We start from the raw sequence: 22,066 nt of genomic DNA on the forward strand, positions 1-22,066 counted from the left end.
GTTATATCTTTTCATGGTCACTTTTTGTGTGATCTATAGACCAAATTTCATCATATTTTAAAATGAAACCATTATAGATAGTGAAAAAAGTTATGCATAATGATTAATAATTTGATCGTAAGGAAGACTTAAAACTTAAACAAAAAATTATATACAATAATAAAAAGCACACAGTAACTATTTGTAGATTTAACATCTGAAGATGGAAGAACAGTCCAAAACGTCATAACAAATATTTTATTCTAGATGTAAAAAAAAATAAAAGATTGAAATGAGAAGGCTACTAAATAATTCAGAAGGAATATAAATATATAAAATCATGTGTTTAGGTTTTCAGATGAATATTTAAAAATTATTTACAAAAATTATGTATATTTTTTAAATAAATTTATACATTTAACATTCATTTTTAAAGGTTGTCATTTGTTTAAAATTATGTTTTACTAACTAACAATGTTATATATTCTTATCGAAAACAATACTATCATGGAATTGGTTGTGAACTGATAGCTAATACACACAAAAATATCTTTCAATAAATATCTATTACCTATAGCAGAATGCATAATTGTTAAGAGTAAACGATAAATTTATTAAATATACCATTAAATTATATTTGAAGTAGTGATCATAACATTTAAAATTTATTATTACATGTTTCAAACATGAATTCAACAATATATTAAATTAACAGAAAGATTTACATATAAAAATAGGAAAATATATATGATACGATTTCATATATATATGTCTCATGTATGTGTGTGTGAATATGTACCACACAAACAAACACATATAACAAAATAATCACTTTTTCAATTGCTTAAGCAGTCCTTTGGATTGAATAAACTATAAAAATGTTAAATACAGACATGTAACTAACTAAAATCGAACATTAACAGGGTAATGATAGCGGAAGAAGAGCTGATGTCAGAGTGTAGTTGAAGTGACAGCCCTGATGCCATGAACTAGAAGACACGGTCGCAAATCTTCAGTAAGTAGCGTTAGGTGCTCAAGGTAGTCAGCGTAATAGATAGCATCTTCAGGAGGTGTTGCGAGGTACAGAAAGCTGATAGCTGTTTCACTTGATTTGGCTTTCATCATCTGGTTCACGCTATGACAGATAAATCAATCATTGAAATGACAGTATAAATTGATAGGGAAGAAATTTAAAAATTACAAAATTGAGAATTGTTTTCAATCAAAAATGTCAATACTATACAGTACTAAATTAACTTTGAGGAAAAACAAACTTAAGAATAAATTCTGGACAGACCTTCTTTTGGTAATTCAAATATGGAAAGATTTAAATAAAAAAAAATAATAATATTAATCCATAATAGTTATGAATTATGGGCATTAATAATGGAATAATGAAAAAACAAAACAAAACAAAAAAAACAACAACATGATTTTGACCCTAAAAGTAAACTAAGGGGCATTGCCAACAAGCTAAATGGCGACAAAAATAGTTACTATTAATGATTTTTAGAATGTAAACAAAATGATTAAGTTGGCTTTTAAATCAATCGGGTCTAAATCAATTTTTTTTATATTGGTGTACAGTCTTCAAATGCAAATATTTAGCAATTTCATGAAAAAATTTTTTACATACTTGGTCAAATAGATGCTGGTAGTTTCATTATTTTTATCTAATGCAACTTCACTTCCTCTCAGAAAAGCCTTTACTCTGGACCAAGTTTCCACCTGTGATAAATTTTTATTAATTAATAAAATTGATATTTTAAATAAACCAGAAGGAGAATCTAAAATTAAAGTAAAAATCTAATATAAGAAGAACGAAAATTCATTAAATAACTTTTTCTGAAAAAAAAAAAAAAAATCTTTCGTGGGTATTAATATGCTATCCTGTTGACCATATGTTTTGCTGTGGGGGAAGTATCAATCCCACAGAATATTAGATGGAAGTATCGAAACATCCCTAGCCTCAGTCAGAAATGTTGCAATACCACTAAAGTATCAATATCTATTAATATTGGATGAAAAGTACTAAGTCATTGATACTTCCATTGCTGCATGACTTCTCATGGAGCAAGTTGAGCAAAATAAAAAAAATAAATGTCATAGGACAGAATAGATATTTTAAATGAATTCCGGATATTAGCAGAAGACAGTATCGTATTGAATGAAAAGTTTAGATATTGGTATCAGAAGTATTATACCACTGAAATATCAAATGGAGAGTATCACTAATGATATCTCAATTATCAAACAGAAAGTACCACTAATACAAAGTATCAAAACATTCCTAACTCAGTCGCTCAGTATGTCTAATTTTGTTTAGATACACCATGTAAACTAAAAATGTCATAAGTTAAAAGTAATTCATGTTTGAAGATTCTTGAGATCATAGATGAAGAAAAGAAAAACTGAAAATTTTGAAGTATATATTAAATATTTTTAAGCCCTTCACATATTTTAAAGTTTAAATATGCATCACTTAAAGTAATATAGAAAGAGTCTTCTTGCAATATAAAGCAAGGAAATCAAAAATGTTTTTATTTCAATCAATTAAAAAACTTTTTTAAACTGCAAACAAATAATTTTTATTATCACCTTAGTTTACTATAAATTTTGTAAAAAATGAAGATTTGGTGTATTAAAATTTTTTAGCAAATATATTGTTTTATATTTGTCACTTTTAAATTATTAAAGATCCGGGCCCTATTTTATTACATTCCTCTTTATGTTATTGCAATTCACAAGGGTTGCAAGCAATTGAACAAATAAAAAAAAATTAATTTTCTGAAAAAAAAGGGATTCTTAGTCAATTTTTTAATAATAAATACATGAAATATAAACTCATATCAGATGTGATTCTTTTTCAGGAAAGCAATAATTGATGAATTCATGTTTTTCAGACTTTTTGAATAAATTTACTTTTCACTCACGATTTTAAAAAATTAATTAATTCATTTTTTAATTCAAATCAAATTTTTAACACCTATTTTTGATAATTTCAATTTTTTCAAGTGAGATAACTTTGAATTTATTCAGATGTAAAATGGTTCATTGAAGAAAATGGTTAATGACTAACAACTGAGTAATGTAAATCGTGGACGCTGTGGTAGACTTCCGCTAAAAGATGCTAAGTAAAAAAGCAGGTTAACACTATTAGAACAAGGAAACTTGTCATCTACTCAATGAAAGGATCAATAAAATAATATGGGAAGATTTATGCGTGAGAATAAATAACTGCTTTTAGTTATTCACTTACTGTTTCTATATCAGCTTTTATTCTTAAGCTTTCAAGGAGCTGTTTAAATTCAGTATTAGGAGCTCTTCGCAAGCTGAAATCGGTGATCCCTGAAGTAGGCCCTTGGCCTTCGCAAAGTAGAACTCTAACCCTCAGATGTTTCCAACCATTGACCTGCAATTCAGAATGATTTAAAAATAATACTATAATTTGAATTTGTGTAAGTATTGAACTTCATATAAATAACAGCGTGTGCAAGTAACCAAATTTTTTATTTAAATGCATCAAAATATCAGTAATATTTAAACAAATTTATTTAATTTTTTAATTCTGGTTTTAGATATAAAACATCATAATGAAAGGTATTAGGCAAATAAATATTAAACAGGATTATAGTAAATGATTGTTAGGCAATTCAAGTTGAATAAAAAATTGATGTTACATGTAGGTTTGAAATTTTTTAAAATTATTTTTATTTGGTTTGGAACAATTTAAAAGTATTTTTATAAAGGAAAATAACATTCATGGCATGTTCTTATGAAAAAAAAAAATTAAAAGGAGGAAAATATCTTAAGCAGTTATTTTTTATATTTATTTATTGCAAAAACAACCTCTTTAAATGGCAGAATATTAAGCTAATCAACAACCACTTCCTAGACCTTACAGTTTTAAACAAGATTTCTAATGTTTATATTATTAATATTATATTCTAATATTTGATTATTTAGATTATAAATAAATTTGGTTGCCATTAGTTCTTTTAAATAATAATTTACTCATATAATTTAAATAATAATTCAATTACCTATAAATAAAATTTACTTAGTTCAATTAGTAGTAATCACATCAAACTTTTTTTGAGTTTTAAACCCTTATGCATTCGAACTACCAACAAGAGCAGGTTGTCATAGATGTAACTTTTTTTTTGACATTTATTTGTTTCATTATATGACCTATGACCTACACTTCTTTAAAATTTACAAATGCCCGAAGGTTGATGATTTTAACATACTAAGTAAGTAAAATATAATTTTAAAATACTTTTTTATTTATTTATTGTTTGCTCTATTGATTTCCATAAATGAAACTAACAAATAATAGATGTACTAACTTTGAAAACAACAGTGAATTGCATTGTGCTGAGGAGGAAATTGATAAATTGAATTTTTTCCCCTCCCTTCTTAGCCATTTATGGGGTTTATCCTACAGGTTATCACTCTTTTCTAACTAGAGTGGAAAGTTTTAATTTCATTTCCGTCCACTATGAAATAAAAGTCAACCCACTAGGCCGGAATTGAACTGTTATGAGGTACCATTATAGTTACGAGGTTGCAAGGGTGACGCCTTAACTCCCTCATCTGAAATGGCCCTATCATAAATACAACTAACAATTTCTGGGTAGAGATATATTATGCAGGTATGCCCCAAATTAAAAGTCGACCACCACAGGTAGTGTTTAATCTGGTATCTCTTCTACCTCAAGTGTATCAGGATGCTGCCAATGTAAATAATTTCAAAACTTCTTACCATGTTGACAATACATGCTAACTGCAGCATAAACAAGGTAGTCGTATCAAAAAGGTCATTCATAGATGGTTTGAAAAAATTAACTGGCCAAACATCAATGTACTTGTAAGCACCAGACCTAAAAGAGAATTTAAAAAATGTCATTATTTCTTCATGAATATACTGTCTTTAGAAATATATATATACTAGTAAGTGATAAACATGAGTGGGTAAACCACTTTGTGGTATATGAGTTTATATACCACAACCTTCTGATGCGCACAAGTATCCAACAGACACAATGAGAAGTTATTTCACTACCTATCCCCACATCCCCTATCAGCTACGCCTTTCCCATTATCTACTCATACTTAACCCTTTAGTAATCATTAAAAGTTGTACTTGTATGTCCTGTTCCAGAAAGTCAATTATACATCTTGTATCAATTATAGATACTTGCATTTTTTTCAGGATTTTGAATTATTTTTTTGAGAGTTAGTTAACTGTTGCAATTTAATTCTTTTTGGGGTTATATTGAATCATGTCATATGAAATGTCCGTTTTTATTATTTTAGAAAATTCAAAGAAGGATTAGTGGACTTTAGTTGTGCTTAATACTCTCTTTTATGATAATATTTACTATCATTCCAATTGATTGCATAGTGTTCAGTATACCATTAAATATAACTATGAAAACACAATTTTCAAGAATTTTTTTTTATGAGTTCAAACTTGGACAATTAGTCCAACAGTCTTAAGCTGCAAGAAACATTACTATGGCATTTGGGGAAGTGTAACGAATGGACCATTTGCAGGTGGTTTGAAAAATTTTTGGCTGGTGACACAGGTTTGGATAACTAAACCAGATGAAGACCTCAACCAGCTATTGACGACGATGAACTTAAGCTTACTGTGGAAAAAAACCCTTACCAAACAGTTAAAGGACTTGCAGCACAACTAACTGACAACTGTTGTGTCAAAAACCTTCTTTTTTTTCATAGACCAAGATAAGCTCATATTTTCTTATTAGATTATTTGCTTTGTAGTCATTTAAGAATTATCATAAACACATATTATATTTACATCCAGACTGGCTATACAGATGTCATTAACTTTTTATACGAAGCCACTAAGAATCTTATTTATGATTTACCTTAAACTCCTAAGATAACCAGCTTAAACGTAGGTCCAAAATGAAAATTAAGAGTGAAGTTTACAATCTGTTTTCCTTTTTATCATTAATTTTCTTAATACTATACTATTGAACATAGATAGGAGCAGTTGAACGAAAAAGTGGTGTAAGTCAAACCTAGAGCTTTGAGAAATTCAATACTTTAGAAATTCTATAAAGTTTTTATCACGGAATAACAACTTTTTCTGTTAAAACTGGTGGACCGATTTGGCTACTTCTTTTACACCACACTAGAAAAAATAATTTCTATCCTAATAAATTTTTCAGTTCTGGTATGTATTTTTCAACAATAAACCTTTGTAATTGATGAAGAAAAATTGTTTAGGTTTTACATTCAATATACTTAGAATATAAAATTCAAATCCATAAAAAATAAAAAAAAAATATTGATCCAAATAATTTTTGGAAGTATTAAATCACACTGTAATGATTTGTAGTTTTTTTAATTCCTTCGACCAATATATAAAACTGAGATGATTATTAGAATTGTAACAAACTGTTTATAAAATATGTGATAAATAATAACTATTCAATATATAAAATTGAAGTTGAATCAAAAAACTAATTTATTAGGAATTTTCTACTCAAAATAAATTAAATGAATGATAGTTGTCTGTTGCAATCTCAACTGTTCCAATGGTGAATAGATAATAATATGTAATTTAGAGTGTGACAACAACAGTAAAAAAAGCTTACTTGATTTGAAGTTTACTATAATTCTGGAAATTCCTAGCAATGCAGATGTTCTTTTGCATTCTGAGTATATCACTAATCAGATATACATACTCTTGAAAGTCAACTTGGTTTTCACTATCTCTCAATGGGAAAAGTGATTCATCTTCCTTTTCAAATTTATCAGTCAGGAATTCAGAACCAGGACTAGAACAATACAAAACATTCATTAGTCAATGTTTTATTTTTTGTTATCTGAAAAACTTAACCCAACTCACGTTTTAAATAAGTCTAAAGGCTTTTGATTATCTCTAAATCCTAAAACAATGGTGTTTGGTTTCATAGCACCTAGCCCAGCTAAATGCGAGAGATGATTCAGGCCGTCACGAACACTCCTGGCCACAGTGAGCTCAATGAAAGCCTTTACCTGCAAAATCATAATTTTATTTTTCATGTGAGTTGAAATAACTTTTGTTCTAAAGTTGTCAGCTGCAAACCTGCAACTGATAATCATATGGTTGGAGGACATTTACATTGAGAGTAAATGAAAATATTTTATATACATTGAAATATAACTATGAAATGGTGATATATTTTTATTTACTTATTAGGAATGACAATGTACAAAAGGATTCCAATTTACTTTAATTAATTTTACTACAGATATTAGGATGAAAAAAAAAACAAATAAAAATAAAATAACTGTACTTAGAAAGTAGTATTAATTCTAATAAATAATTATATAATATACTAACCTTCAAATGATCAACAAGTGAGAGCCAGTGAGGGTACTCTATACCAGCAGGATCGGTTGGAAATTCCGAAAATTCCTTCCCAGCAATCACGTGACCCAAGACATATAAACCTGATTTTTTCATGTCATTTGTAAAGTGGATAAGTGGTGTAGAGCTCCTTGGGTTCCCAACAAGAAGTAAAACCTGAGGTCTCCAAAATTTAACATGATCTTTTCGTGAGTCCAACATAAGAAGATATTTCCGAACCTAAAATAAAATTGTAATAACTCTTTTGGGCTTACCACTGTTTCAAGACAAAAGTAAAGTATCATATAAGTAGATACAAATTTTTTCCAGAAATTTCAATAACTAAAAATTTCAAAAGAATCTTTGAAAAACAAAGTTATCGTAATGTGAGGTAAGAAGTTCGACATTAAATAAACTGTTAAATCTTTATTTTTAAGAAGCTAGGATTTCCTTTTCCTGTTCAAATCAGTGGTTCCCAACTAGTGATCTATGGCCATTGGGGTTATGCCCTGGGAAGGGTTCTGCAGTACATATTTTATGAGGAATTATTGTTAAAACTACTTTCTTGTTATCTTAAATACATAACTTAAAGAGTTTCAAAATGCAATTTTAAGCAACCTAATTAAGATCAGTAATTGAATTCAGTACTAACAAGTATTCAATTGCCCCCACCATGTAGCATTAAGTTGTATGAGGTATCTGGAAGAATCACTACTTAAGCAGTAAGCAGAAGAGGTGAAAGTATAATATCTATATACATTTTTAAATGTTATTTGGTCCATTTTTTCTCCGTTTGATTATCAGAAGTTGGTTCTATCTACACTGGTGAACTCAAATAGTAAAAATTTAACAGTAAAAGCAATAAATAAGCAAAGTGAACCTTACCTGATGAAATATCAATGCTTGTGTGAGAGATCCCCAGCCAGCTGTTTGGGAAGAAGGTGAGAAAAGATGAAGGAGGACAATCAGTAAGAAGCAGAGTACAATAGATGATACTGCATAAAGGGCATTGATGACAAACATCATGACCAAAGTACCAATTAGCCCAATTAGAGCAGTCCACCAAGAAAAGTACTTAAATGAAGGTCTGAAAATATAATTAGTTAACTAAATCACTAAAAACCAGAGAGAGAAACAAACTTTTATCATATATTAAAAAAATAAAATAAAATAAATTTAACTTAGATCAGATTTACTAAATGTATTATAATGTACAGTTGTAAATAGCAATAAATAAATATTAAAAAAAATTAATTTAACTTTTATTTTGCAGGAAATATTTTTTTTTTTAACCTTTATTCTTCAAACTTTAAAATAGGATTGTTGTCTTGAAATATTGTTAAAAAAAACTTTTATCATACATTTAAAAAAAATTAATTTAACTTCAATTTTTATTTTGATGAAATAAAAGTTGTTTTTTTAACTTTTATCTTCAAACTTTAAAATATTGTTAAATAAAATAAACTAGGCTTTGTATATTGATTTGCAAGAACATTAAAATCTTTCTTGAATGAGTTTAAAAATATTATACTCGTTTTCAGAGTTTTAATTTTGAGTCCAATACAGGATTGAATGTGTATGTATTTTTCTTTTTTAATTCTTAATTTATCCATTATATCATTAATGTACCATAGTTTGTTTTGTGTATTGTGGTACAATAGAATGAATAAAATTAAAATAGTCTGAATAACACCATGTTTCAAATGACTTTAAACATTTCAGGTAGTTAAAATGTGATAAAGACAAAATCTAATATGAAAATCATTGAAAACATAAAAAGATAAATCATTCAATCAATTGGTAAATAACTTAATGAAATAAAAATTAATAAATTACATTACCTAAAATTAGGAGCAGAAGTAAGATCGAGACCAAGACATGCAAGATTTGTAGCAAAGTAAGACAATAAGAATAGTACTGAGTTAATTTGCGCAATTACGTTTAGTGAACCAATGAACAACATAGCCTGAACCAGAGCCCAAGAAAATACTACAGCTGCAACTGGATTGCCATCGCATGTTCCTCTTGTGATCCATCTGAGCAATCGTCCTGTAAACAAAGTATGAATTCCTATGTTAACATTACAGTAAAAAAAATACTTACAAAGAAAACTATTTATATATAGAATAGAAAATAAATTTTATTCTGGGACTACGTCCCTTTAGAATAACAGTAATATAAAATTAAAAGAATGAACATCTAACCAGAAACTGAAATAATAAAAATAGCTCATTTTAAATAATATCTACATTATAAAATATACGATCTAATTTTTTTGTTTTGATATCAATTTGTAAGTAGTCAAATTTCAGATCTTGATGAATGGAATAATATAGAATACATTTTTTTCTAAAGTTCATCAATTGTTCAGAATCATAATCTAAAGCAGAATATTTTTGTAAAAACAGATCTCAAAACATCCTCGCCTAAATAACATGTTGATCTGACCTGGATATATTTAAAAGGTTGAAATTTCCTTATAAACTTCATTTACATCCTTCATAATATTTCTTTAATTTTCTAATACTTCAATTCCAATAACAAAACATACTAAGTGTTCACCAATACCATTTTAATTCTAAACCATATTTCCAAGTAAAAATTAAAGTATAATTATAGTAAAATTATTTTAATTAAATGTTCAATTTACCATAAATATTATCTTTGGCAAGAGCTTCTAATACCCTCGAAGAACCGATGAGGTTGCTAAGGGAAGCAGAAAATGTAGCGGTCAAGCTTCCTAATGTAATAAAAATAGGAACGATGTTGATTGGCATCATGTAAAAGAAATTGTTTGCCAACAGAAAATGGCTACAAGTGGCCGCACTAAGAACTGATACGGTGATGTAAGATACAAATGTGAAACATACTGCTGACATTGTACCCCATGGGATACTGTGTCCAGGTTCCTTTAATTCACCTGAAATAGAAGTTCATACAAACTATAATAAAAACTTTACTATAAATTTTAATCAAGGGTATAGTTACAACTTGTAGTAAACATCTAATTATTTTAGAGCTTCTAGAAAATACTTAATCTTAAAAAAACAAACAAGAGGAGTGAATACATGTTGCTGATTTTGATAAAAATTTCTGATGATTCTAAATTAAAAAAGAAATTGATAGGTGTTTTATTTAGAGTTTCATGGAATGGACGGACTCAAGGAACTGGGAAAAAATAAATAAAGCATGCTGAAACTGCATAAAATATCACGAGTCTAGACTTAGACTATAAAACTATGTTGATAGAAGTGGGTAAGGAACTAGGTCCAGAAATTTTTTTTTTAATCATTTATTTATTGTAATTTACAACTGCATTAATAACATATATACAACAAGTAAATTTGCTGTAGGTGAGATAGTGACATGATACAAAAATGTGGAGAATCTATCTATTGATAGAACTCCAATAACATTTCTAGAGAAGAAGATCTCGAGGCCATCTTCTTTTCAGACGCCTAGGAGGATTATTAGCTAATGAAGGAGAAGCCAGGTTAGAAACAAATGGATTTGGGTGGTTGGGAAGTTTTCCATGGAAGGAATGGTATCTGGTTTTTGTCAAATCGGCAACATATGGGACAATCATGACCTCAAGATGGATGACTTGATTTGTGACAAAGTAAGGAGCATTAAGGATTTTGGACTGTAAGGATTGGATTTGGGAGGAATTTGATGGTTTAGTATTAGTAAATGTTGTAATAGTCGAAATCGACGAGCAGTTTCCTGTCTTTTCAGTCTTGTATGAGGATTCCATGTCAGTCGTTTGTTGAGATGTAGTCCTAGTAACGGATCTGTTCGACAGGAATATATGTGGTATTATTAAAGGATGTTGTAGGGCAAGAGGTCATTGGTTTACAACGAAGGGTCCAGAAATAAGTATAGATAAAATAAAATTATGTTTAGCAGCAAAACAGTAACAACGTCAGTGATGCAAATCTAGGGGGAAATAAATATGAACAATTAGACAGGTTTATGTATTTAGGGCCAATGGTAACTATAAACAACCGAAATAGGTGAATAAATAAAGACAGGTTAAAGGTGGAAAATGCTAGTTATTTTACAATTTCAAAATTACTGAGCTCGAGCTTTAAACTCGAACTTTAAGCTCGAAACTTAAAAGTTAGAATTTACAAAACTATAATTCTTCCAATTGTTCTTTATGGATACAAAACATGATATCTCAGATTAAGGAAGAAACAATGCTTTAAGATTTTTTAAAATCGTGTAAAATATTCAGACTGAAGAAAGATGAGTTAATTCTAGAATTTAGAAGGCTGCACGGTGATGAATTTCATGAACTATAACCAGTAAATAATGTGGTGAATAATACAGTGTAGTTAGGTTATCTGGTTTAGTAACAAAACTATCTCTAAAAAGTTAATTAACACTGAACCGACTGATCTAGTAGATTAGGGTTTAGACAGGTGTCACTGGACAGATGTATGCAGACAGAAATTGGTGGTAGTGACATAGAACATTTAGATTCACTGAACCTTTTAATATTTTAATCTGATTCATTGGTTCAACAAACCTGACATGTTTGCACCAGCCATAATCCCTGTAACGCCCGAGAACAATACACCAAATACAGCAGCAAAATCAGGAATTTGGCCATCTTTGGAGGTGTAATCCTTTGTGTAATGCTGATACAGGTTGCTGTTCAAAGTCTCCCAACTTAAACCAGTGTAGCTCCCGTTCACTAGGTAAGTAGCATTCTGAACTAACTGGTTTTCTTCAGGAATAGGAATCTAGATATAATAATTACATATAATTATAATATATAATACCTAATTAACATATAAAATATAATTAAGAACAAAAAATTCAGACAAGTATAATATAACAATAATAATAGGAATTAGTTGCAATTATCTTATGATATAAACAAAGACTTTTTGTAAAGAAACAGAAGTCAGTGGAGAAAATACTAGACCTGCATTCTAAAAAAATCCAGGTATATTAATTTACCTAGCAGTAAAGAAAAATTTATTATTCAGTGAAGTGAAATCACTTAAAATAACAACGGTATATTCTTTGACAGTTGAAGATAAGAGTGGATGAAGGTGTAATAGAACATTTTAGAAAAAATATATTTTTACTTTGAAAAAAATTTCGAATACTTCTTTCCACACAATTTGTTTAATTTTTATAAAGCTTAAATTATGGTTTAAGATGTAAGAAGTCTAAACTGGGAAAAAATAAACATTAAATTGAATCCTCAGATTCATATGTTTGTAACATAAAACCTTAATCCAACCATGTCTTCGATGGATTTTTAAATTCATGCTGATTTAGAGCTGAAATCTATAAGTAACAATAATAATGAATTTCCTGGGAGGGAAAAATCAGGTAATGGCCAAAATAGATCAAGTGCTTAACAAGCTGTAGAACATATTGAAATCAATACAGTTCTTCCAACATTTATTTTTCAGAGAATATTACAGGAAATATCTAGGGAAAGTGGGTAAAGTAGTATAAGTCTCAATCTCAAAATATTCTATAGTGTGTGAAACACAACCTGCTTTGCCCATTTTCTGACTTGTACTACCTTTACTGCCCTTCCTGGATATAAAGAAAAAGCATAACATGGAAATAATAACTATATAATATCACATTTTTAACTGTTACCTCAAAAGGATTCATATATATAAAGCTTAAGACAACTGAGCCGAGAGACAGGCAGACTACAATGAAAATAACAACACTGATTTTTGCAAACATCCCAGCTCCAATTAAGCAGACTAGGAGGTTCAAAAAATTTAAAAAAGAGCAGTACATGAACCTATACCATCCACCATCACGCAGTTCATGTCCTTTCCAAGTAAGATATCCTGAAAACAAATCATATGAAGTTTATTGTGTGTTTTTTAAGAAAAAAATTAGAAAATTTAAATCACGTAAAATCTACCTGATGGTCCGAAATTTTCCACAAAACCTTCTGCACAGCCAAAGATGTATAAAGCACTACTAACAATATTAGCAACAAAGAATAAAGTACCAATAGAACCGCCAAACTCCGGACCCAGAGTTCTACTAATCATAACTAAAGTGAGATGTTAAGGAAAACATAAAAAAAAAAAAATAAATAAAATAATAATAATTTATTACTAAAAAATTAATATTCTGTTAACAATAATACTATAAAATAAAGAAATGTTGATCCACTTATAATATAAAAGGAATTGTAGTCATAGACTATCAAAACAGACATGAAACTATGCTTCCTTTTTAAATTTTATTTACAAAGTTTCTACCTCCTCTATTGAATGCAATGAGAAGATTTTAATATTGAGCCAAAGATAAACTATGAATTGAAAAATTAAATTTATGTATCATTGCCATTATTTGAAATTATTATATCTTTATAGGAGGGCCAAAAATGAATTTAAAAAAAAGAGATAAACTCTAAGAGAAGAATAATATGAAATAATGATAAGGATACAGTAAGCACCACCCCCTTCTACAGCACCGTTTGTCGAGATAGCACAAATAGATGTAACAGTAAATACAAGAATACTGTATGCTATTAAAAACTGGATCAACGTAACCAACAATCCAGCATTCCCAACAATATACCCTGAAAAAAAAACACCATAATTCACTTATTAAAAATGCGTAGTGGCCTACATTTAAAACACTTGTAACTAAGTCATATAAAAAAATAATATTTTACCAATTCTGAGGAAGAGTAAGGCGCTGAACATCGACAGTGCTACAGGGCTGAAAACACCAGCGAACGTCCCAAGAGTTCTACCACCCACAGCATCACCATCACTTTGACCAAACTCAACATATCCCTCTTCATTGGACTTGCTGTTTCTAATACAATCAATTCCAAATATACCTCTAATTCGCTTGTAAACAATATCAGGAAGTGTCATCGGCTTTGCAGAGCCAAATCTCTCATTGATAGAAGGATCATTTATACTACCAGTATTTTCCATTATTATGACTTCTTCATTAACGGGCATGAGTCAAATAAATTAAATTATTAAATGCTGTTAACACAGGAATGTAAAGTTAACAAGGGGGTCAGGTACACATATCACATTTTCACAACATAAATCTGCAAAGGAACAAAACCTTGGGGCTCAAACCGACATTAAAAGTAGTAAAGAAATGAGTTAAACACTAATAAATACTGAATATGTAATTACTGTCAATAGCACACACACATCCCCCCGAAAGTCGCGCAGACAACCACGAAAGGTTGTCAAAAGTGAGTCAGAAAATAAACATGCCAGCGCTACTGTTCCGATCCCTTTTCCAATAGAATGTTCTGGCGGGAAATTCAATACGATTGTGGTATATTTAAGATATTTTAAACAATTTTTCTTGCTTAAACTTTATTTGAATCAATAATGAAACGAAAAGAAATATCTTAAAAAGTTTATGTGTTAATTTAAAAATATTATTGATGAAATTTGATCACTTTGCGATAGTAGCAGGAAAATGCAATTTGAGTTTTCGATTTAGAAGTCTAGTTCAATCAAAATGTCTGGCGCTGAAAGGTCTCCTTTAACGTAAGTTCATATTGTCTATTACTTACTGTCTTATTATCCTTTTATATGCATTCTTTCATCATTTCATGAATACATAGAAATTTCTTGTAATAGATATTACACTGTATTATCTGCCTGACATTACTGCCTTGGAACACTTACATATTAGTAATTTAGCATAACATATTCACACACGACTGTACTAGCGACATATCTAGAACGTTTTTCTTTTAATAAATGATGTATTTCTTAATGTTTTGAATTCAGGGGAATGTTTACAAGTATTCAATAGTGTTTCTAATCCTTGAGGAATATTATTATATAATTTACAAGATTGGCAAAAATTAGTTTTTAATTTTGTGTGTTAAAATCATAAATCATAAATTGAGCATTCTCAATACAAGCTTTATTTCTTTCTTGAGGTAATTTTGTTATTTGTACTTATACAATGCAAAGGTACTTAGGTTGACAAAGACAGTGTCAAATATTCATAATCCCATAAAAATAGTCTTCTCTTAAATATATTCTATCAGAGATGTTAATGAGCGATTGTAAATTACTTATTTTTGAAACAATCATTAAATAACTTTCGTTTAGTGCAATAAAATAAGCAAAGTAAGAATTGTGTTGGGTTGTTAAATGGAGGTATTGATGCAGTCCATAGAATTTTGATAGTTCAAAATATTCTCAGAATATATAAGGATAATTGACCGTTTCCGAATTTTAAAAATTCTTATTTTCAACATAGAATGAGCTGTAATCCAGAGAAACTGTTTGAACCAGGTATTGTCAAAAGCTATTTAGGAAGAAAACTGAGAGGTGAGTTTGTGTTAATAATTTTAACTTAGTATTAGAAGATAGTTGGCCGATAGTCCGGGTGGCAGTCAATCCGTATCGAAATAGTAAAAAAAACAAACTATTTAGAGTTAACTAAAATTTCGCCCCACGTTGCAGGGCTTTGACAGCATTCTGTCATATCTTTTTAAATAAAACAGCCCTGACGAAGCACTAGAAAGTGGGGCGAAAATAAATTTGGTTGACAATAAATATTTGATATCTTTATTGACCGCCACCTGGACTATCGTCCTACAATTTTAACTTAAGTTTATAATTAATTTTTTAAAGAGTTTTGTATATTTTTGAGAATTTACGCTTAAAGTGAGAAAAACAAATAGTCGTCTGAATTATTTTAAAGTAGTTTATGGTATATTGTGTTAATACCTTTTTTAAACAAAGGTTTCGTGTAAATCGATTCAATTTATTTCGAACTGACTCACGTATGTTTATCATTTCACCATTCCTACCTAGTACAGGTAAAGTATGATCAATGAAAACAATAATTGGTCCGTTAATATAGATATAATCATTGCGTACATTATGAGAATGAAAAATCAAAAGAGTCCACAAAAAATCCTGACTTTATCCTGCATTTAATGGAACAAAATCAAACCAAAAAAAAAAAACACCCTAGAAAACATTATACATTACTAAAAACGAAAATTCACTTATTCCTACAATTAATTTAGTGTGTTATTATTATTTCTTTTTTTTTCAGCTTTTTTCTAAAAAAAAAACTAGAAAACTTAAGATTTTTCGGAAATAACAGTCTGTACAAAATATATGTTGAAAAAATGTACCACTCAAGAGCTCTGTACGATAGCCCAGACATCCAAGATTCGAATAGAGGGTTTTCAGGGAGGGGGGAGGGGGTGCTGATAGAAGTTTATTTATCAAAGTTTCAACTTTTTTTTTTTTGAGATGCTGAATTTCACCTAGCCGGCCGCTTTACTATGAAAATAGAACAAATCCAAAATGTAAATGTTTCCTGTTTTTATGCTTATAACTAAAAAATAATGCATTTTTCGAAGATAGCTCATTGAATACAATTTAAAGCCGACAAAATTTCCCTCAAAACGCGCAAATTATATTTTATTTTGGACTAACCTCTGAAGACAATAGAGGAAGCTTAAGAAATGCCACTTTTTGGTTCTCTAAGAAAAACTGTAAAACATCTCTTCTAACAGCCTGGTTAGAACTAGGCATATATGAAGTAATGGTAATAATTATTTACCTGACAGTAAATGTTATGCAGTTTATACAATGGCATTGGCACGTGTCTGTATCATCGTGTGAACGGGTTTAACGTGACAGCAGCTTCTCTGCCGTTACATTGTCAACTAATACGCCTAACTTAATGTGTTAATACTGCCACGAGACACTATCATGACGGTAACTATCGCACAGCTTATGCCGTGGCAGAAACTACGACAGTTCTTGCTATTTTTATAAACTATCTGTGTGTTATGTAATTTTCTCTGATATTCATGTATTTTAAACGTTATTTCAGAAATTGCTTTGTTTTAATTAATAAACTTAATATAAGTAGTTAGTTATTTGTTTGATATTATTTGATTAAAAAAATCATTTGATTTACGGTGTGAGTTACACATACAATTTTTTATGGAGGTGAGGTACAGTTTAAGGCGGTTATGAGTTTTAGGAGGTAACCAAATATTTCTGGGTATTTAATTTGTTGGAACATTCAAACTAGAGAACAAGGGGAAAAACATAATCGCTACTATATTTGTTTTCCATAAACAAAAAATAAAATATATGGGTTCGGTTTTATAATATAAGTGAGAAGGGCAAAAAAATGTCTTGATACGGAGAGGCATGATGGACCATCGCCCATGAGGGTAACTCCTTATCATAAATAAAAGTTTAAAATGCCTTCATGGTTGTCATTCCACAATGCAGAAATTTTCTTCCAAAAAGGTGATGTATTTCCATTCTGTCCAGTGATTTTCGATTTGTAATGGGAAAACTATACTAGAACTATTTTTTTCTGTAAAATAATTGATTTGGTAGAGGTTAAAGACAAAAATAAGAATAAGTTTATTGGTACGCGCCGGAAAATTTAGGATGTATAGTTACTGTGTTACTACTGTCATTTTTCTACTTTTATAGTAGTGTGAAAAACTTTAATTCAAAGTCAATCGAACTTAAGTTATATGATGCTGACGCAGCTAAACAAAGGTAGATAATATTTTTTAGCAAAAAAGTATAACTTCAGCACATAAAAATGGCTTGGACTAAAACGACTATTGCTAAATTTGGCTATCATATATTGCTAATAACCTTTTATCAGTCGGCTCTGATAAGATGGCAGTTCCATTATCTTGGTTCGATAAGTCATATATCTTTTTCGCAGCACCAACTTTATTTAAAAATACACCGGTGAACACTGCTAGAGGTTCCATTTTAATTTCTTAGAAAAATGATTAATATCAGCATTTTCTCCAATACATTTTTCTAGTTCAGTGATTTTGCATTTCTTACCAATTTTAAGGTTTTATTAGATATGGCTGACCTTAATTTCATGGAATCCAGTTCAATAGGTTTAGATTTAGCTACAGGGATTTTATAACAGGTAGTTAAGACTAGTGATAAATGCTTAGAATAGATTTTGTCAAATTCAGTATAGAATGAATGATGAATAAATTTTTGCTTATAAATGATCCAAGTAAAGAGAACGGCCTGGTACGAGCCAGTGATGTATCCTTGACCTAGGGAAAGGCATATGGCAAAAAATCATCTAAGTTTATTTTTGGAACCAATATTTCATGCTGGTCTCGAGTAAAATCAATGATTTTTTGGCCAGGAATCCAATTTGTGTTAAGGTTTTGGAGGTGACAGAAGGTCTGTAAGGATTACATCTTTGGAATTTTTGTTCACTTTCATTTTTAAAATTAATTCTAATGATCCTTCCATTGTATCCCAATCCCACATCACCACCCTTGAAGAATGGTGCCAAAACTGGAGGATTAAAATAAATTCCTATAAACCCCACCAATTTACCCTTCGTCGTAAACCTTCGTCTTGTCCCACAGTATCTTTTAATAATACCCCACTTATTCCTGTTGAACAGATCCGTTACTTAGGACTAAATCTGGACAAACGACTGACATGGAATCCTGATACAAGACTGAAAAGAAATGAAACTGGTCGTCGATTCCAACTATTACAACATTTACTAGACAAACGGTCCAAACTTCCAATCCATTACAAAAGACTGATCTACATGACTGTTAAAAGGCCTATCTGAACATACAAAGTTGAGCTATGGGGCTCCGCTAAACCATCTAATTCCTCTCGAATCCAATCTTTACAGTCCGGAATCCTTCGTAAAATCCTTAATGCTCCATACTTTGTCACAAATCAAATCATTCATCAGGACCTCAATGGGCCCCTATGTTGCCGATGTGGCCAGAACCAGATACCAATCCTTCCATAATAAACTTCCCAACCACCCAAACCAACTCGTTTCTAACCTGGCTTCTCCTTTACTACCTAATAATCCTCCTAGGCGTCTGAAAAGAAGATGGCCTTATATCTTGTCATAATATCACGTACAGCAAATTTACTTGATAAATAAATTATTATAAAAAAAAAAAATCAATTCTATTAGAGAAGTTGAATAAAAAAAAACCATTTCTAGCCATTTAACAATCTTAATTTAAGTAATTTTAGTAACAAATGTGTAGTTTTTCCTTTCGGAAGTTAATGACACTCGCCAAAAATTTACCATCTCATGTGACTCACAAAATAAATTTCTTACTCCTACTTCGCTGAATTTTGTTCCTAGAAATAGAATCGTTAAGGTAGGGCCATGCCGTAGGAGTATAACTTGGTGCTTAGAGACTAGTGATTGTAACTAGTTCCTTGGAACTTTGTTACGATGGCTCGCCTTCAGTTTGTTCAGTAGATTAGTTACTTTTATCCATTAGTCCAAGAGCCCAAGAAGAGAAAAAAAGAAGTAGTTTCAGTCCAAATTTTTATTACTGTAATCAAAACTATATAGAATTAAGAGTCGAATTGATGACTATGCATGGTAAGAGTGAGCTGAAAATGTTCCAGAAGATCCAAATACATTTTTGAGTTTTTACAAGTCAAGACAAAATTGTAGACTGTTTTTATTAGAAAAGATTCAATTTTCACCTAGACTAAGGTATACAATAAATGTAATTAAGAAGTAAATTTTGCATGGTTTAAGATGCACACCACCCTGAAGTTTATTTATTCGATAAAAACGTGCGATTAAGTTTATTTAATTTAATTAATAATTTAAATTAGAGTAAATTTTCTAAAATAGCTCTTATAGAGTTCAACAATTCTATCATGGAAACTGCTAATCCTACCACCGCTTCTCACTCATCAATTGAGGGCTAGTAAACATCTGTACGTTGTTAGTAGTTTCCATGATATTTGCCAAAATAAATTCACAAAATATTGATTTTTCGTCTAAGTTGATTGTTCGTCCAATATTTTTCGAAAAAATGTTGGATTTTTACAAACTGTTTCCCGGGAATTATTGTACGTGGATTGATCTATAAGAGCACTTATATTAACAAATTTACTCTACTTAAAATGATGTTTTTTTTAGTTTAGATAGCTTTAAAGATATGCATTTCAGAATGAAGAATTAATTTTAACTTACTGAAACATTATTTTTTACTCACCTCAACTATGGTCGGTAGAGTCATAAATTTTGATTAATAATTATATTTAATTTTCATTAAAGTAAGCAGAAATTTGGGTGAAATAACTTCTTTTTCCCCCCCGGACTCTTGGACAAAACGTTAGCCAGAAAAAATATACTCTGCGAAACTACTCCGTTAATATTCGAGTTATTACAATATACACTTGAGCACAATATTGGGTTCATGTTGTTAATCGAATTAGGTTTATGTATGGTAAATTTAATTTTCTTGAGAGGTTTAGTAATATATAAGGTATTAATACAATTATCTTCCATGTTCTACTTTCTAAATAGTCGAGGAAGAACTATAGGCCAAAATAAGATAAGAACTATAGATGATGTTATATTAGTCAAAGGAACTTGTTACACTGAAAAGTATTTAATAAAAATTTGAGAATTGCTTAAAATTAAATTGAAAAACATTGCTTTAATTACCAAAAAAGAAGAAGAAATCGGACTATCAAATATAAACATCAATCTTAAGGGACGGAGTGTAATGACATATAGTACAAGAGCCCAAGAGGAGAAAAAAGGCAGTTATCTCACCCCAATTTTTGATTACATTAATGCAAACTATGTATAATTAATAGTCAAAATTCATAAGTCTGCCAAGTATAGGTAGGGGGAATAAAAAATGGCGGCTGTTTCAAAGCGATAAAAAAAAACTAATTTTTCATTCGGAGCTTTTTATCTCAAAATGTAGGAACAACACAAGAAAACCTAACAGAACGTCATTTAAAGAAGAGCAAATTTGCTAAAATATGAGCCCTAATAGTGTTATTTACGTTATAGTTTTCGAGATATAGCTTTTTAAAAAGCAACATTTCATAAAAATGTATGGCACGTACTAAAAAGATCAGTGTTAGTGAATTTATTTTGAAAAATCTATATCTCAAAAACCATTTCACGTACAGATGTCTATTAGCACTCAAATTAAAGCTAGTTTAATGAACTATAAAGTAGTTAATGGTGTTTATCTTCGAAGGAGTAATAGTTTACAAGAAATTTGCTAAAAAAATTGATTAATAGTTTTTCAGACAAATTTTTATTTGCCAAATTTATATTCTTATGTGAATATCATAAAAATTACTATCCCTACGAAGATAAGTGTCATAAAGTACTTTATAGTAGTTAAATTTCCTTTATTTTGATTGTTGGCAGACATATGTGCGTCTTATTGGTCTAGAGATATATTTTTCAAAAATCCAACATTTTATACGAACAACTTTAAATTAACATTTTGTGAGTTTATTTTGTCAAATATCATAAAAACTATTTCTCCTACAAAGATAAACATAATAAACTATTTTGTAGTAAATATAACTAGCTATAATTTTAGCGCTGGCAGAAACTGTACGTTCAATGGTTTTTGAAATGAAGTTTTTTATAAATCAAACTTATTGTCCGAACAACTATAAATCAATTTATTTGAGCAAATATCATGAAAACTACTATTCCTACGAAGTTAAAGGCCATAAACTTATTTATAGTCCATTAAACTAGCTTTAATTTGAGTGCTAATAGACATCTGTACGTCTCATAGTTCCTGAGATATAGATTTCTCAAAATAAATTAGCTAACTACTAATCTTTCAGAAGATTTTTAAGAAATTTTGCTTTTTAAAAAGCTATATCTCGAGAACTATTGGACGTAAATATCTCTTTTAAGGCTAATATT

At 29.6% G+C, this 22,066-nt stretch overlaps 2 protein-coding genes across 2 annotated transcripts in view; one reads left to right on the forward strand and one right to left on the reverse strand.

Annotated features, from left to right (window-relative positions):
* Positions 1 to 352: 352 nt before the first annotated feature.
* LOC106685705 (solute carrier family 12 member 9) lies at positions 353 to 14,570 on the reverse strand. Its single transcript, XM_014428526.3, has 15 exons — positions 14,022 to 14,570; positions 13,791 to 13,925; positions 13,257 to 13,391; positions 12,977 to 13,179; positions 11,880 to 12,096; positions 9,999 to 10,268; positions 9,190 to 9,397; positions 8,234 to 8,435; positions 7,343 to 7,588; positions 6,866 to 7,014; positions 6,612 to 6,794; positions 4,745 to 4,862; positions 3,239 to 3,391; positions 1,616 to 1,707; positions 353 to 1,114 (listed from the first exon to the last, which is right to left on the reverse strand). The coding sequence occupies exons 1-15, from the start codon at positions 14,317 to 14,319 to the stop codon at positions 931 to 933; spliced, it is 2,793 nt and encodes a 930-aa protein (XP_014284012.1). The 5' UTR covers positions 14,320 to 14,570; the 3' UTR covers positions 353 to 930.
* Positions 14,571 to 14,838: 268 nt separating this feature from the next.
* Positions 14,839 to 22,066, forward strand: part of LOC106685682 (uncharacterized) — a 127,013-nt gene continuing 119,785 nt past the window's right edge. The window contains exons 1-2 of the mRNA XM_067048355.1: positions 14,839 to 14,871; positions 15,599 to 15,669. The gene's annotated coding sequence lies outside the window, so the exon portion shown is untranslated. The remainder of the gene's footprint in view (positions 14,872 to 15,598; positions 15,670 to 22,066) is intronic.

This window comes from Halyomorpha halys, unplaced genomic scaffold (assembly GCF_000696795.3).
Source record: "Halyomorpha halys isolate HHAL.00 unplaced genomic scaffold, Hhal_1.1 Scaffold725.1, whole genome shotgun sequence".
In the NCBI taxonomy this organism is placed as follows: Eukaryota; Metazoa; Arthropoda; class Insecta; order Hemiptera; family Pentatomidae; genus Halyomorpha; species Halyomorpha halys.